Here is a 13,844-nt window from a genome sequence, read left to right as displayed (position 1 = left end):
GCATCTGTTCTCTGGGGACTCCTAAATCTCTTCAGATACTGCCTTGAGCACTCACGAACTCGTGTTTACACAGGCTTTGCATGTAAAGGGGGTGCGAAATGCACCATATCTTAGAGTGCTTTGCAGGAGGGACAAATGGCAGAGGGCTAATCGTGAAGCCATCAGCTGTTCAATCCTTTTCCCGCATCTGCAGGAAATAAGGTGTCCTCTAACCCCGGGGCCTGGCCAAGGGAAACTAGGTCTATCACCATCAACCAAGTCAGCTAAGCAAGCAGCTGACAAGAGGGTTTCTGAAATTGGGAGACAACAGATTTAGTGCTGCGGAGGGGGAAAGACAAACAGAACATATGGATCCAAGAAAGGGGGTGAAGGAGAAGCCCTAAACCCAGAAGTTGCAGCCAATTCTAGTTTTTCAGCTAAGCACGCCATCAATATTTTGAACTACTCAACCTCCGGTTTCAGTTTCATCAGTGATTGTGCTGAGATCATGGTTTTTCAGTTCAGCTAATATACTGGAAAGTGTTCTTTTCTTTTCTTTACCTTTCCTACTATATGATCTCCCATATAGGGAACTAGCAAATTTAACTCATGGGTGGGATGGATGATTTCACTTATGATTTCAGTGAAACTTTGACAGGTACTTGAAGAAGCCAGCCACAGCTGCTGGTGAAACATCGGGAATAAACTGTTTTAGAACATGGCCACAAAGCCCGCAAAAAACTATAGAGTCACTTTTCTTCCAGTCTGACTCCAAGGAGACCTGTATGATCTGAAAGACAAAACTGTACACAATGGATACAAAGGTGGAAGGGTGGTGTCCTATTGGGGATAGTGGTTTAAATTCTCACACAAACTTTGAGGGCATTTAAACTGACTCCACAGTTGTTTGTCACAGAGGCGTAACAGAGGTGGAGATCAGGGAAAGCCCTCACACTGAGTGTTTGCAGTGAACACACCTTGAAATATTCCCATTTGGTGGCTTCAGTGAAAAGACCAGTTGACAAAAGTGCAAAAGTGCTGGGATTGCCTAAGAGGTATCCTCAGTTAGTGGCACGGGTTTGATTGCTTGAGTGGAAAGTCCCACACTTATTGTATACGTGATAGCCCTGTTTAAGTATTTGAAAGGATGTCATATTGATGAGGGAGAAAGCTTGTTTTCTGCTACTCCAGAGACTAGGACCTGGAGCAATGGATGCAAGCTGCAGGAAAAGAGGTTCCACCTCAACATTAGGAGGAACTTCCTGACAGTAAGGGCTGTCCGACAATGGAACACACTCCCTCGGAGTGTAGTGAAGTCTCCTTCCTTGGAGGTCTTTAAACAGAGGCTGGATGGCCATCTGTTGGAGATGCTTTGATTTGGATTTCCTGCATGGCAGGGGGTTCCAACTCTACAATTCTATGATTCTATGTACACAGTGGTGGGATAAAGGGTGGAAAACCATATTTGGTGTGGGCAGCAGTGGGATACAAGCTGAGATCCCTACACTGTCCCCTAAGGACGTTTCTCCACCTTTCTTGATTACTAAATTACCCTGGATCACCTTCCTAGGACCTCTCAGGCTGCATCCGCACTACAGAAATAATCCAGTTTGACACTCCTTTAATTGCCATGGCAAAGCTATGTGCCACAACAAACTGCAATTCTCACAATTACAGAGCATTGAAGCATGGCAGCTACAGTGGTGTCAAACTGGATTATTTCTGCAGTGTGGATGCAGCCTCAGTTTGGCCAGCCAGAACCCTGGGTCATTTGAGCTGCAGGCATACTCATTCCCTGGCACACATACACCCTCAAAAAATAAATTAAAAAATGCAAGGTCCATATATTTTCAAACTGTGTTTTAATGTTTAATTTCAGTGGAAGACCCATGTCCAAAAAGTCAGCCTTCTCCTCCACCTCTGTGCTTTTTACACACAGAAATCCATTGGGAAAATGCATCCAGTTATCCTGAGTAGCAGCAAGAAAGTAGCCATCACTGTTTTTGTATGGTGGTGGTGGTGGTGGTTACATCTTTTCCTGGCATCCAGAAGTCTTATAGGAAAAAGAGTCTTCAGTTCAACCATCCTAAATCAAAACGACAGTCTCCAAAGCTATCAGAATAAGGAATCTCTCCTCTCTGAGAAATGACATACTTTGGAAAGAGCAGAGGTATCTTCTGAAAGTCAAATGAGGCCAGTGTCAACAAGATAGAAAGGAGATCATGCTTAGCTATAACTGGATCTTTGATGAAAATATTGGGGGGAGGTATAGTTCAACTGTGTGACAAGTGAACCTAGTGAATCGTTCTGCAGGGTCCCACATGACGTTCCAAAGTAACCCTCTCACCCTTACTTCTGATTGATCTCCTGGACTGTAGTGGTCTGCCATAGGTGCAAATTGAGGGTGAAGGCAACAGGAATGGCAGCCAAGCATTGGTTGAGCCTGGCAAAGCCAAAAACCCAACCGGGTTAGAAAACCCAACATTTCAAACCAAGTGGAACCCAATTGGAATCACTCAACCAACCATGGAAGAACTCTGGTTGGCCAAGAAGGCACCCATGCAGGTCTCCTAGTTCTTCTCGGGCCGGTTCCGGTTCAGCACCGCTTTAGGGGCAAATTCCAGCTTGTCTTTGAGGCTGACCACCTGGGTGAGGTCCTTCCCGGCGCTCTCTTGAAGCGTGCGGTCCTCACGCCTCTCTGAAATGCTTTTCTCATCCTCAGGTGCTGGCGGAGGAGGCTGGCCACGGATAAACCATTCGAGGTGGTAGCCCACCGCCCCGACCACAAAGGCCACGGGGAAGGTGACGTAGGGGGCATAGGCCCGGACTGTCGCCCAGAGGACAGGCCACATGGCTTTTGCAAGTCCTGCAGAGACAAAAATAGAATGATAAATTGATCACCGACAAGAGCCAGCATGGTATTACGTGTTAAGACTCTGGAGACCAGGGTTTGATTCCCAGCTCAACCCTGAAATCCACTAGGGAACTTGGGCAAGTAACACTGTCTCAGCTTCAGAGGATGGCAATGGCAAACCCCCTATGAACAAACCATGCCAAGAAAACTGCATGATAGGTTCGCCTTAGGGTCGGAAATGACTTGAAGGTACACAACACCACCACAGTTCTGTTCCCCTGCCCAACTCAAGTTCTGCTTGAGTCTGGGGCTAAGCAAATCCTGATAAGTGCCTTTTCTTCTGGAATCTGGCTTTTAATGGCCTAGGCTAAGCAGACAAGAGGCATTTTATTTGCTCAATTTTATTGGATTCTGGAGGGGTAACAAAAACAACGAGGGCATTGTTGCATTTTAAAGACTCGCAGTAATTCTGGGAGCTTTTAAAGACGCCACAAGGTTCTTTGCGGTTGTTACTGGATTGCTGCTTGAAGTGCCATTACCCACCGTGGGCTCATCGACTGCAGAGAACTGGAAGTCGAAATGTCTTTATGTATTCAAGCAGCATAAAATCCAGCACAGTCAACCCTGGAGTCTAATTTGCCAGTGCGCACACGCAAACACAACTATGTAAGGCATCTTCAGGCCCTGCTTGTGGGCTGACCCTAAACCTCACAAACTGGTTCTTAACCAACACCAATGTATATTCTTTTCTTTGGAGAAGGTGATTCACGCAGTAGGTTGTGAACTTATTTTATTTTACTCATGGTTTTACAACCATTTTGAAATCTAATTTTATAAAGCAAAGAATATACATTAAAAATCCACTCTACTCCAAGAAATCCTTTTTTAAAAAAAACCTTTTTTAAATAAACCCTGCTTGCAAACCAGCCTGAAACCAAAAAGGGAATAGCCACAAACATTTTACAGTGGGACCTTGTTATCCGCTGGGGTTTGGTTCCAGAATCCCCCATGGATAACAGAATCCGTGAATGCTCAAGTTCCATTAAACATAATATCAGAGCAAAATGGTGTCCCTTATATAAAATGGAAAATCAAGGTTTGCTCTTTGGAATCTATACCTTTTTTGGAATATTTTCAAGCTGTGGATGCTTGAATCCATGAATAAAATAATCCGTGGATAAAGAGGGGCAACTGTATATTAAGATATAAAAGATTTGCAGGAGAATACAGGTCAAATTCAGATCCCAGAAGGTTATCATCAGCTGTAAAATGAATTATAAACTGAATGAAGCAAGCACAGAGCTGCAAAATTCAGGACGTCACGAACTGTAAATCTAATCTTGGCCAAGAAGCTAGCAGCCATGGTGCCCAAATTTTGGTCCTCCAGATGTTTTGGACTTCGACTCGCAGAATCCCTGACAGTTGGCCCAGCTCTTTGGGGCTTCTGGGAGTTGAAGTCCAAAACATCTGGAAGGCCAAAAATTGGGAACCGCAGAACTAGAGAAACCAGGGCCCAGGCATTTCAATTTGGAACCTCACAACTTCTCACAAGTTGGTCCCTGTTTGGTATGGAGGTGTCATCTCCTTCAGGCATTTTGTATACAAGGGATAACTTTTGGATTTATAGACCAAAAAGTCTCCACATCCCATGGCTTCACCTTAGAGGATTATACAGCCATCTACTAAGAATGCTGCTAGCAAAGCATTCTAAACTGCCACCTACTGTCCAGCTCAGTTTCATTCATGGCAATTGAAGGCAGTAGAAGTTGTATTTTGTTAAAGCGGTATCAAACTATCTTGGAGGTCTTTAAGCAGAGTCTGGATGGCCATCTGTCAGGGATGCTTTGACTGAGAGTTCCTGCATGGCAGAATGGGGTTGGACTGGATGGCCCTTGCGGTCTCTTCCAACTCTAGGATTCTATAATTCAAAAGTGATGGTCCCTGAGCCAATGGGAGTCAGTCCCTGATAATTTCCCAGGAAAAACAGAAACAACTGTAACCAGTTGGCACAAATTTGGCACCAGGCCCTGGGGAAATAATAATAATAATAATAATAATAATAATAATAGCTGTTCCCCCAAATAAGACAAAGTGGTGGTCCTTGAGCCACTGGTCTCTGTTTATTTTCCAGGAAAGAAAGAAATAATGTGTACCCAATGGGCACAATTTTAGTGCCCATTCCTGATACATTGGGAAATTATTATTATTATTATTATTATTATTATTATTATTATTATTATTATTATTGCTGTTCCTCCAAACAAGCCAAAGTGTTGGTCCCTGAGCCACTGGGTGCCAGTTGGTAAGTTTCCAGGAAGGGAAGACACCAATGTACCCAATGGGCACAAATGTGGTGCATGCATTCTGCAGGGTAGAATTAGAGCACTGGGGGAAAGTTTAATAATAATAATAATAATAATAATAATAACAACAACAACAACAACAATAATAATAAATTGCTGTTCCCTGCCAACTAGCCCAAGGGGTAGTCCCTGGGCCCAATAACAACAACAACAACAACAACAACAACAACAACAACAACAACAACAATAATAATAATAATAATAATAATAAATTGCTGTTCCCTGCCAACTAGCCCAAGGGGTAGTCCCTGGGCCCCTGCCTGCCTGCCTGCCTTTAGGTGGATCCCTGTTCCTTTCCCAGGAAAGGCAGAAACAATGTACCCAATGGGCACAAATGTGGTGCATGCATTCTGCAGGGTAGAATTAGAGCATTGGGGGAAAATAGTAGTACTGTAGTAGTAGTAGTAGTAGTAATAATAATAGCTGTTCCTCCCAACCTGGGCCAGTGCCTGCCTGCCTTGAGGTGGATCTCTGTGGCTCTCTTCCCAGGGAAGGCTGGGGAATGCCCTGGTGTCCCCCGATGGGCACCAGATTGGGTGCCAGCCGCCCCCCTGGCCAAGCCTGGCTTCAAAGGAGGCTTTGCAGCCCTGACCTTCGTCCTCCGGAACCGTTTGCAATTTGGAAAGGAGGAGGAGATCAAGGAGGAGACAGAGGAGGAGGCAGAGGCAGAGGAGGAGACAGAGGAGGCGTGCCAGTGCCAGCCCTGCCTCCTGCTCAGCGCCACTCCGGCCGGGCATACGGGCTCCAGGCTAGGGCACTGTGTTGGGATGTCTAGTTTGCTAAGGGCACTCGGGCTCACTTCTGACTGCAAGGCAAAATGTAGCCCAAGGTGGATCCAGGCTTCCAGGGCTCCAGGTTATGGCACCCTGCTGGAATGTCTAGTTTGCTAAGGGCACCGGGATTCTTCTGATGGAGAAGGCAAAATCATTTTGGGTGGGTTTTTCAGGCTCTGTGACCCTGTTCTAGAAGGGTTTGTTCCTGGTGTTTTGCCAACATTTGTGACTGGCATCTTCAGAGAATGCTGGCATGGAAGAGAGAGGGGTATATATGTCTAGTGCCCTTAGCAAACTAGATATCCCAACACAGTGCATATATATGTGGCATGGAAGCGAGTGGGGGATGTGTGTGTGTGTGTGTGTGAGAGAGAGAGAGAGAGAGAGAGAGAGAATTATGGTATTTGTATATGTGTGTGTGTATACACACACACATACACGCACACCCCATATGTGTGCATTACGGTGTGTGTGTATGTATGTGTATGTATATATACACACACACACATATATATACACCCCACTCACTTCCATGCCATATGTGTGCATTACGGTATGTATATGTATGCATACACACACACACTATATATATATATATATATATATATATATATATATATATATATATATATATACCCCACTCATTTCCATGCCATGTGTGTGAATTATGGTATGTATATATACATCCATACACACACACACACACACACACGTATTTATATGCCCCATTCACTCAATTTGGAAAATAAAAATCCATGCCCCCAGCTGACCCCTGAAATGGGTGCCGCCTCCATTCCTCTGCCTCTGTGGACTGTGCCATCGTGGCAAGGTGCTACAAATACAGAGAGGATCCGATGTGGAAATGGAGGGAATGATGCTCTCTGCAAAGCAGACAGGCCAAGCAAGGGAGCATCGATGTAGGCGGCAAAGAGGACAGTTTGACAACCTGTTTCTCCCAATCTCCCCAGCCTGCCTTGCAAAGCACCAGGCTGGAACCAAGCCGAGTATTAATGAGCCCATTTGGGGCACAGAGGCACCTTGGGGAGGAAAATGGGGGGAGATCCCATGGGAGAGATGGGAACAGAGAAAAGAAAGACGTGAGCAATCAGACTGAAACGTCTGGGTAACGCTTTGGCTCTTTGCTTTAATTGTCTTTTTGCGGTTGCAGTGAAACACTTTGCGAAGAAGAAAAGGAGATTGCGGAAACAGTGAGTTTGTTCCAGATTAACCGTCTGAGGATTCAACTGGAGTTCATCCCATAATGGAGATCGGGAGTTTATCCTGGGAATATCCTAGCGAAATTGTGCAATTCTGCATAACGGTTTCACACAGCGTTGCACACAACCCGCCATTCAAGTGGTCACAAAGAGGCATCAATGTGCATCTTTTTTACTTCCAGGTGTTCAGTGACAATGCATTTCCGATATCACTTTATCTGCGCAATTGTGTGTGATAATCATTCCAACAATTACTGGCCAGTTCCGCTTCATTGGCGGGATGCTTTAAATGCGCTTTAATGCTGAAATCAGCCCCAGTGTGATAAACTCCACTGTCTCCTCTTGGGATCCATCTCCTGCAATGATGCTTGGTTTAAGATTGCCAACATCTGCTTCTGTTTTTCCAAGGGCCCAGCTCCTCTGCCTCTGAAAGAGACACTCCTTCGTTGGCCCATTTGTTGCCTCCAAGTGATTTTGGACTTAATGTCGGCCCAAAGGTGAACCCATCATAGGGTTTTCTTGGCAGGTTTCTTCAGAGGGGGTGTGTCATGGCTGTGCTCTGAGGCTGAGAGAGTGCAACTTGCCCAAAGTCACCCAATGGGTTTCATGACCACGCCGGGAATCGAACGCTGGTCTCCAGAGTTGCAGTCCAACACACGACACTGGCTGACTCTACAGTCCTTTGTAGAGATGCTAAGATTCAATATTTCATCCTCACAAGCATATTGGATTGCAAAGGAATATCTTTTTGTGTTGCAAATGGGTGTTAAATTTCCTGGACTTTGAGAATCTCCCAGTTGCCACGTGGCCAGAAGGTAGAGGTGCCACCCTGCAAGGAATACCCCTCCACACCATCTGAACTGGGAACAAAAACAGCACAATGCAAGCCTATGACTAACATCTTCCATTTATTTTTCTCCTGTAAGCTTTTTAACACCTTGCCTGAAGAAGAAGCCAGTGGAGCTTCCAAATCTTGCCACATGTATATTGTGCATTTTGGTTGGTCCGATAACAGTATCACTGCTTGGTGGATTTTGGATGCTATTGGATTTGCTATATGGCCAACATGGCTATCCCTGGATGTGTACCAGCTGAGTGAGTCTTTTTCCCAGATGTATATTGTTCACTTACAGTATGTATAGCAGCCTTACCGTGAGCTCCCTAAGTTTTATTTTGCTGCTTTGGATTGCAAAATATCCAGGGATCAAATCTCTGGCTGGCCAGCATCAGTGGAAGATGGACTTCCTTTGGCTTGGCAAACCAGAGACTCTACATGTGCAATGCCAAATGACTGCCTTTAATGCCAAATTGCAGAGAACTAACGGCAGGAATTGCTCAATCTCACCTGCTTTTACAAGAGGTTAACTTTTCTGTAAAAAATTTAAGAATTCAAGGTTTAATATTTAAGCCGAGAGGGGGTTTCAACCAACAACCTTCACTCCAGTCACCCCTTCACGATGCAAAGGAAAACATTCAAACCTGAAGCAGGCTGGCGTTGCCACTTTGACGGCCCATGAATTTTTCAACGGCCAAATTAAATTTTTATTCTAATTTATGTAGCTCTGATAACGGAGGGAAGTGAAGGATGATCTAGTTAGCGCTCTGCATCTTCCCAGGCGGCCCGCTTCTTAGTAACCGCCAAATCCTCCTTAGTTACCATGGCTGTTTTAGTTGCGGAGGAACAAGAAGCTCTAAGTTAGAGATGGTTTGTGCACATGAGAGATAGGGAGAGAATCCGTATGGACTTCAGCTTCCCAGATCAAGAAAGGGCATTCTGCACATGCTTAGGTGCAGTGGACTGTCTCTCAACCCCAATTGAGCTCCATCTTGTCCGACAAGCCAGGTCTTTCTAGTGGTTTCAAAGGCATGGCATGAAAATGAATGTCCTAAAAGCTTGACTAAAGTACCTTGATCTCAGCTAGACTGCCTCTAGACGTAAAGGTCCCACTAGATGTCAAGGAACTCACTTCTGCAAGGGGTCCCTTGCGGTCCCTTGTAGCTCTTAAGATGCCATGATTCTATTAATGGTCACTGAAACTACAAAACTAATAAATTGACCAGGAATATAGACGTTCCTGAAGAATGTGATCCGAAAGACACGTCCCAGGCGCCTCCCAAAAAGCTCCCCCTTGCCTGAATGTTTCTTCTTGTTATGTTCCTTCAAGTCAACTCTGGTGAGCCTGTCCTAGAGTTTTCTTGGCAAGATGTACTCAGAGAAGTTTTGCCATGGTCATCCTCTTTAGCTGTGAGAATGTGACTTGCCCAATGTCACCCAGTGGGTTTCCATGGCTGAGTCAAGATTTGAACCCTGGTCTCCTAGAGTCAGAATCCATCATTCAAACCACAATACCATGCTGAATGGAAATTCAGGAAATCCTAGTTCCCTGGGATAGTGTTAAACATTCTCCACTCAAGGAACCCTTTCTCAAGTTGGTTGGTCTGCCAAAGACCAGCCGACTTAACAAGAACATAACAAGAAGCCATGCACAATCCACTGACTTCCTAGGCATACTGTTAGACCTTCTCATCATCCTAATCCCAATTGACAGCATACTGTAAAATGCTCTCCAAAGGAGAAGACATGAGCGTCTTCGCTCCACTCCCATTTATGGACAAGAAAATACACAGTATGTGGTCTCTTTTCTCTTGGGACGAAGCCTGGTTCTGCATCATCACATTTTAATGCACAATTCATATACAGCTCTTCCTAAACTGGCGCCGGAGATGGAAGAAGCAGTTCCTGCCATCCAGACTGCTAATGGCAAAACACAGACCCATCCCTAGAAAATGTCAGCCTTTGTTTGTTTGTCAAAAGATGCTGATGATGAAGGATGCTGGCTTATGGTACCCAGACATGTGTGTTTTCATCTCATATGCTGCATGTTGTCATTGTGTCCCTTCAAGTCATTTCTGACTTATAGTGTCCCTAAGGTGGGCCTATCACTAGCAAGATTTGTTCAGAGGGGGTTTGCCATTGCCTTCCCCTGAGGCTGAGAGAGTGTGACTTGCCCAAGATCATCCAGTGGGTTTCTCTGCCCAAGAACCCTGCTCTCCAGAATCATAGACCAACGCTGAAACCACTAAACGGCATTGGTTCTCTCCATATACTGCATACTCTCCAACATTTCACACAGGGGAAAAAAACATGGTCATTCATGCCCAAGCAACACTGGAGTGTGGACAAGATGATAAAATTATTAATGAGGATGATCCAACAGTTTGCTTTTGCCTGAGTCTACTGGGAAGGACAAGATTCTGCCCATTCCTACCTGCTCCCTGAGTTAATGGAGGGCAAAGTACTTGGGTACTCTGGACTCAGTTTGCAGCAACTGAAGTGAGTTTGCAATTTCAATTCCGTTCAAAATTTTTGAATTGGGTTTTCAATTCAAAAATTGAAAAATGCAATCGAAGTGAACTCAGTTTGCAGCAACCAAAGCATGGATTCTGGGGAGCTGTGATCCAAAAGATAGCTTTTCCAAACTCTTGTTCAAATCAGCAATTCAACCTCCACTGGCAGATCCCTGGTTAGTTTGCAGTGGCCATGCTGGGTGGTGGATTCTGGGAGTTACAGTCCTGAACATATCTTTTCCAAACCCTTGCCCAAAGCATACATAAGACAAGTCAGCCTTTACTGGTAGATCACTGGCTAGTTTGCAGTGGCCACGCTGGGTGGAGGATTCTGGGAGCTGTAATCCAAAAGGTAACTTTTCCCAAGTTACTTTTTGGGTCTCTTTCGCATTACACAACTGCAGCACTTGCTAACGCTTTAACTGTCACGGCTGCAGGGTTTTGTGAAGCACTAGAGCTCTCTGGCAGACAATTCAAAATACCTCCTGAAATTACAAATCTCAGGAACCCATGGAATGGAACCACAGCCATTACAGAGGTATAAAAGGGCTACAATGGTGTAGCGTGAAAGAGACCTTAGTCTGTTATTAATGTGTTTTTAAAGCCAGGGATAATGCTTGGGCCATTTTCGCTCTTATAAACTTGGCTGACCTTGGAGGTATTGTGCCTTATTCCAATTCCAGCAGCAAATATCTTGGGCCAGCCTTGGCAGCATGTATGACCAAGCAAGGAGAGTAAGTGGGCAATATTTCAGCCATATCCTGGCAAGGGAACCTGATGCGAGATGTGGGGAGGATCAAGCTTCTCAAAAACCAAGTCACAGGTGGGGTTTGCAACCTGAAATTCTATTTTTGCTGCCCCACTGGCCAAATGCGACATTATTTTGCACGCAGAGTCCGTGAGACAAAAATAACAAATGCAATTTGGCAGCTCAGGCTTTGGGGATTGGATTCAAGAGGCAAGCTTAATCCAAGCTGCATCTCTTCAGAGCTCAAAATCATTACATTAAAAAACAACACATAGTGCGTCTCATTTATTTCTTGCAAGAAACAGGCAACTCATGAATAGGAATAGGAATAGGCTGGAATCCTGTTGATATTATACATGTGTGTCTTCATGGTGATGCAAGTGGTGCTCCACAATGGAGTTCACCTGCCCTAAATCTTATGGAGGGACCCTGAATCAACTGGATTTACTGACACATTATCCCACTGTTCAACCATTGCATGAATGGATCTACTCTCATTGGGACTAACCAATAGGATTCCAGCCCTGAAACTGTGTATTTTTGGATGGTGTGGAACTATTTGTTAATGTCTGCAATGCACCAGTTTATTCCCAACGTCTGCAGAAACATCCAACAAATCATAGAAATCCATATCATTGATCCATGGCAGTTAAAGCAGCGTCAAACTGCATTAATGCTGCAGTGTAGATGCCCTTTCAGTCTGTTACATTGATTTCCCACCATCCTTCCAACATAAAACTCAAAATATCACACTAGCTTAGGAGTTTCCCTTCCCAACCTTGGCTTGGACCCAGTCCAGCTTAGCTTCCGCAAGCTTCCTCCATCCCAGGTCTCCTCTCTTACCCTGTGATTGAAAACCAATGCCTGCACTTCACCACAACTGACATGAGATGGGCTGGTCCAAAATAATGATCGGTTTCGAGTGTTTGCGCGCATGCATGTGTTTCGCATTCCTTTCTCTAATGCGCAGTCAGGGCTTAAGGAGCTGATTACCTCTTTGCACTTGGAGCCAGTGATCACCGTAATTATGATTATTAGCAAATTACACAGCATTTCAAGAGGGGAGGTAGGCGCTGTCAAAAGAAGGAAAGGGGAATGATGGAACAATGAGTTTTGCACATGCCTTGAAGGCATGTCTCTCCTTCTTGTCACCAGGAGTGACAGCTAAAGGCAGAACGACATGGGACACTGTGCCCTTCTCATCGTTCGATGGGGATTCTTACAAATCTCTTCCGCTTCCTTCTCTCCTCCCTCGTTTTCTCTCTCACTTGAACACAGGTCATGACTTTGTGGTAAAGCATGCAATATCCAGAGGGAGACAGTGCAGTGTACTTTTAATCTATTTACACAACTGGACAGCTTTGCATATTGTTAATCTCTTAATACAGATATCATTTCTGTGCCACCTTCAGATCGCATGATACCAGGTGGGAGGTAAATATTTTAATAAACATCACTGGACTAGTCTCTTTGGGCTAGTGACTACTCTTTGCTGGCCTAACATATCTCATAGGATTGTTGTTAGGATATCAACTGAACAGTGACATATGTCAACATCATCATCATCATCAAACCGCTACACCATGCTGATTTTCTACTATAGCGAAAAGACTCATATTCCAATGTTGGAAAAAACAAATGATCACCAAATATTCTTCAATGGTTAGAAAATCTTACTGCTTTAGTCACACACAAACATGCCTTCTGCAGATGCCAACTCTGTGCGGATGCCAAGTTCTGCAGATGCCCGTTCCATGTCTGAGATGCTATTCATTCACTGCCTGTGTGGCATAATAGGAAACCAGCATAGCATGGCGTGGGGCATTTTAAAGACACGATCACAGACTTTCCATTCTCCCATTCAAAAGGTTCATATGTGGACGCTGCTCCACTACATGCAATGCTGACATTCGGACTGTGTTGAAAATGGGTTTAAAAAAGAAAAGCAGGAAGACAGTACAGAGCTACGAATACATTTACACACTCCAATATCCCAGCAATTTTTATAATACTGCCCACAACCAGATAATACTAGGATTAAAAAGAACAATCCCCAGAATTTTTAGCCAATTTTTAAAATATACTCATGTATAAGTCTAGAAATTGTAGTCAAAAAATTGACCCCAAAAACACAGGCCGACTTATCCACAGGTCAATGTTATTACTGTACTTTAATTTTTAAAAAGGAACCCTACACTGGTGAAAGGCAAACTATAATCTGCCCTGGAAGCACTGACCCTCCTCTATTTTCTCATCCCTCCCTCCAGCTTTTAGGATGAGTGCAAACAGTTATGCCTTCTGGGATTTTGTAAATTCTTTGGCATTGTTTCACTTTGCTTCATCTTTTAGATCCTTTGTTACATGCTTTTAACTCTTACCCGCAGTTTATCCATGGGGTAATCCATAATTTTGGCCCTAAAACCTGTCCTCAACTTAAACGTGAAGTCGACTTATAGTTGAGTATAAACATTACCTTGGGATTTTTATTTTTCTTTGCAGCAACTTGCAGAAAAAGAGGCAGTGTGGCTTAGTGGTATGAGTCTTGGACTAGGGGTCCATCTC

General features: G+C 44.4%; 1 protein-coding gene across 3 annotated transcripts; it reads right to left on the bottom strand.

The window, feature by feature from the left end:
• Positions 1–1,823: 1,823 nt before the first annotated feature.
• On the bottom strand, positions 1,824–5,819 carry SMIM12 (small integral membrane protein 12). Of its 3 annotated transcripts, XM_042438833.1 has the most exons (3): positions 5,634–5,819; positions 2,505–2,845; positions 1,824–2,156 (listed from the first exon to the last, which is right to left on the bottom strand). In XM_042438833.1, exon 2 carries the CDS (start codon positions 2,829–2,831, stop codon positions 2,550–2,552), a length of 282 nt encoding a protein of 93 aa, XP_042294767.1. In that variant the 5' UTR covers positions 2,832–2,845; positions 5,634–5,819; the 3' UTR covers positions 1,824–2,156; positions 2,505–2,549. The 3 variants fall into 3 exon arrangements, with proteins under 3 accessions (XP_042294767.1, XP_042294765.1, XP_042294766.1); XM_042438831.1 differs by having other exon boundaries at positions 1,824–2,845; XM_042438832.1 differs by having other exon boundaries at positions 1,824–2,845; positions 5,789–5,819.
• Positions 5,820–13,844: the final 8,025 nt, after the last annotated feature.

The sequence above is a fragment of the Sceloporus undulatus genome, chromosome 9 (genome assembly GCF_019175285.1).
Source record: "Sceloporus undulatus isolate JIND9_A2432 ecotype Alabama chromosome 9, SceUnd_v1.1, whole genome shotgun sequence".
Classification (NCBI taxonomy): domain Eukaryota; kingdom Metazoa; phylum Chordata; class Lepidosauria; order Squamata; family Phrynosomatidae; genus Sceloporus; species Sceloporus undulatus.
This window is presented reverse-complemented; position numbering and strand designations above follow the sequence as displayed.

Excerpts from the sequence above, each read along its gene's own strand:
- SMIM12 (XM_042438831.1), bottom strand. The coding sequence starts at position 2,831 with ATGTGGCCTGTCCTCTGGGCGACAGTCCGGGCCTATGCCCCCTACGTC.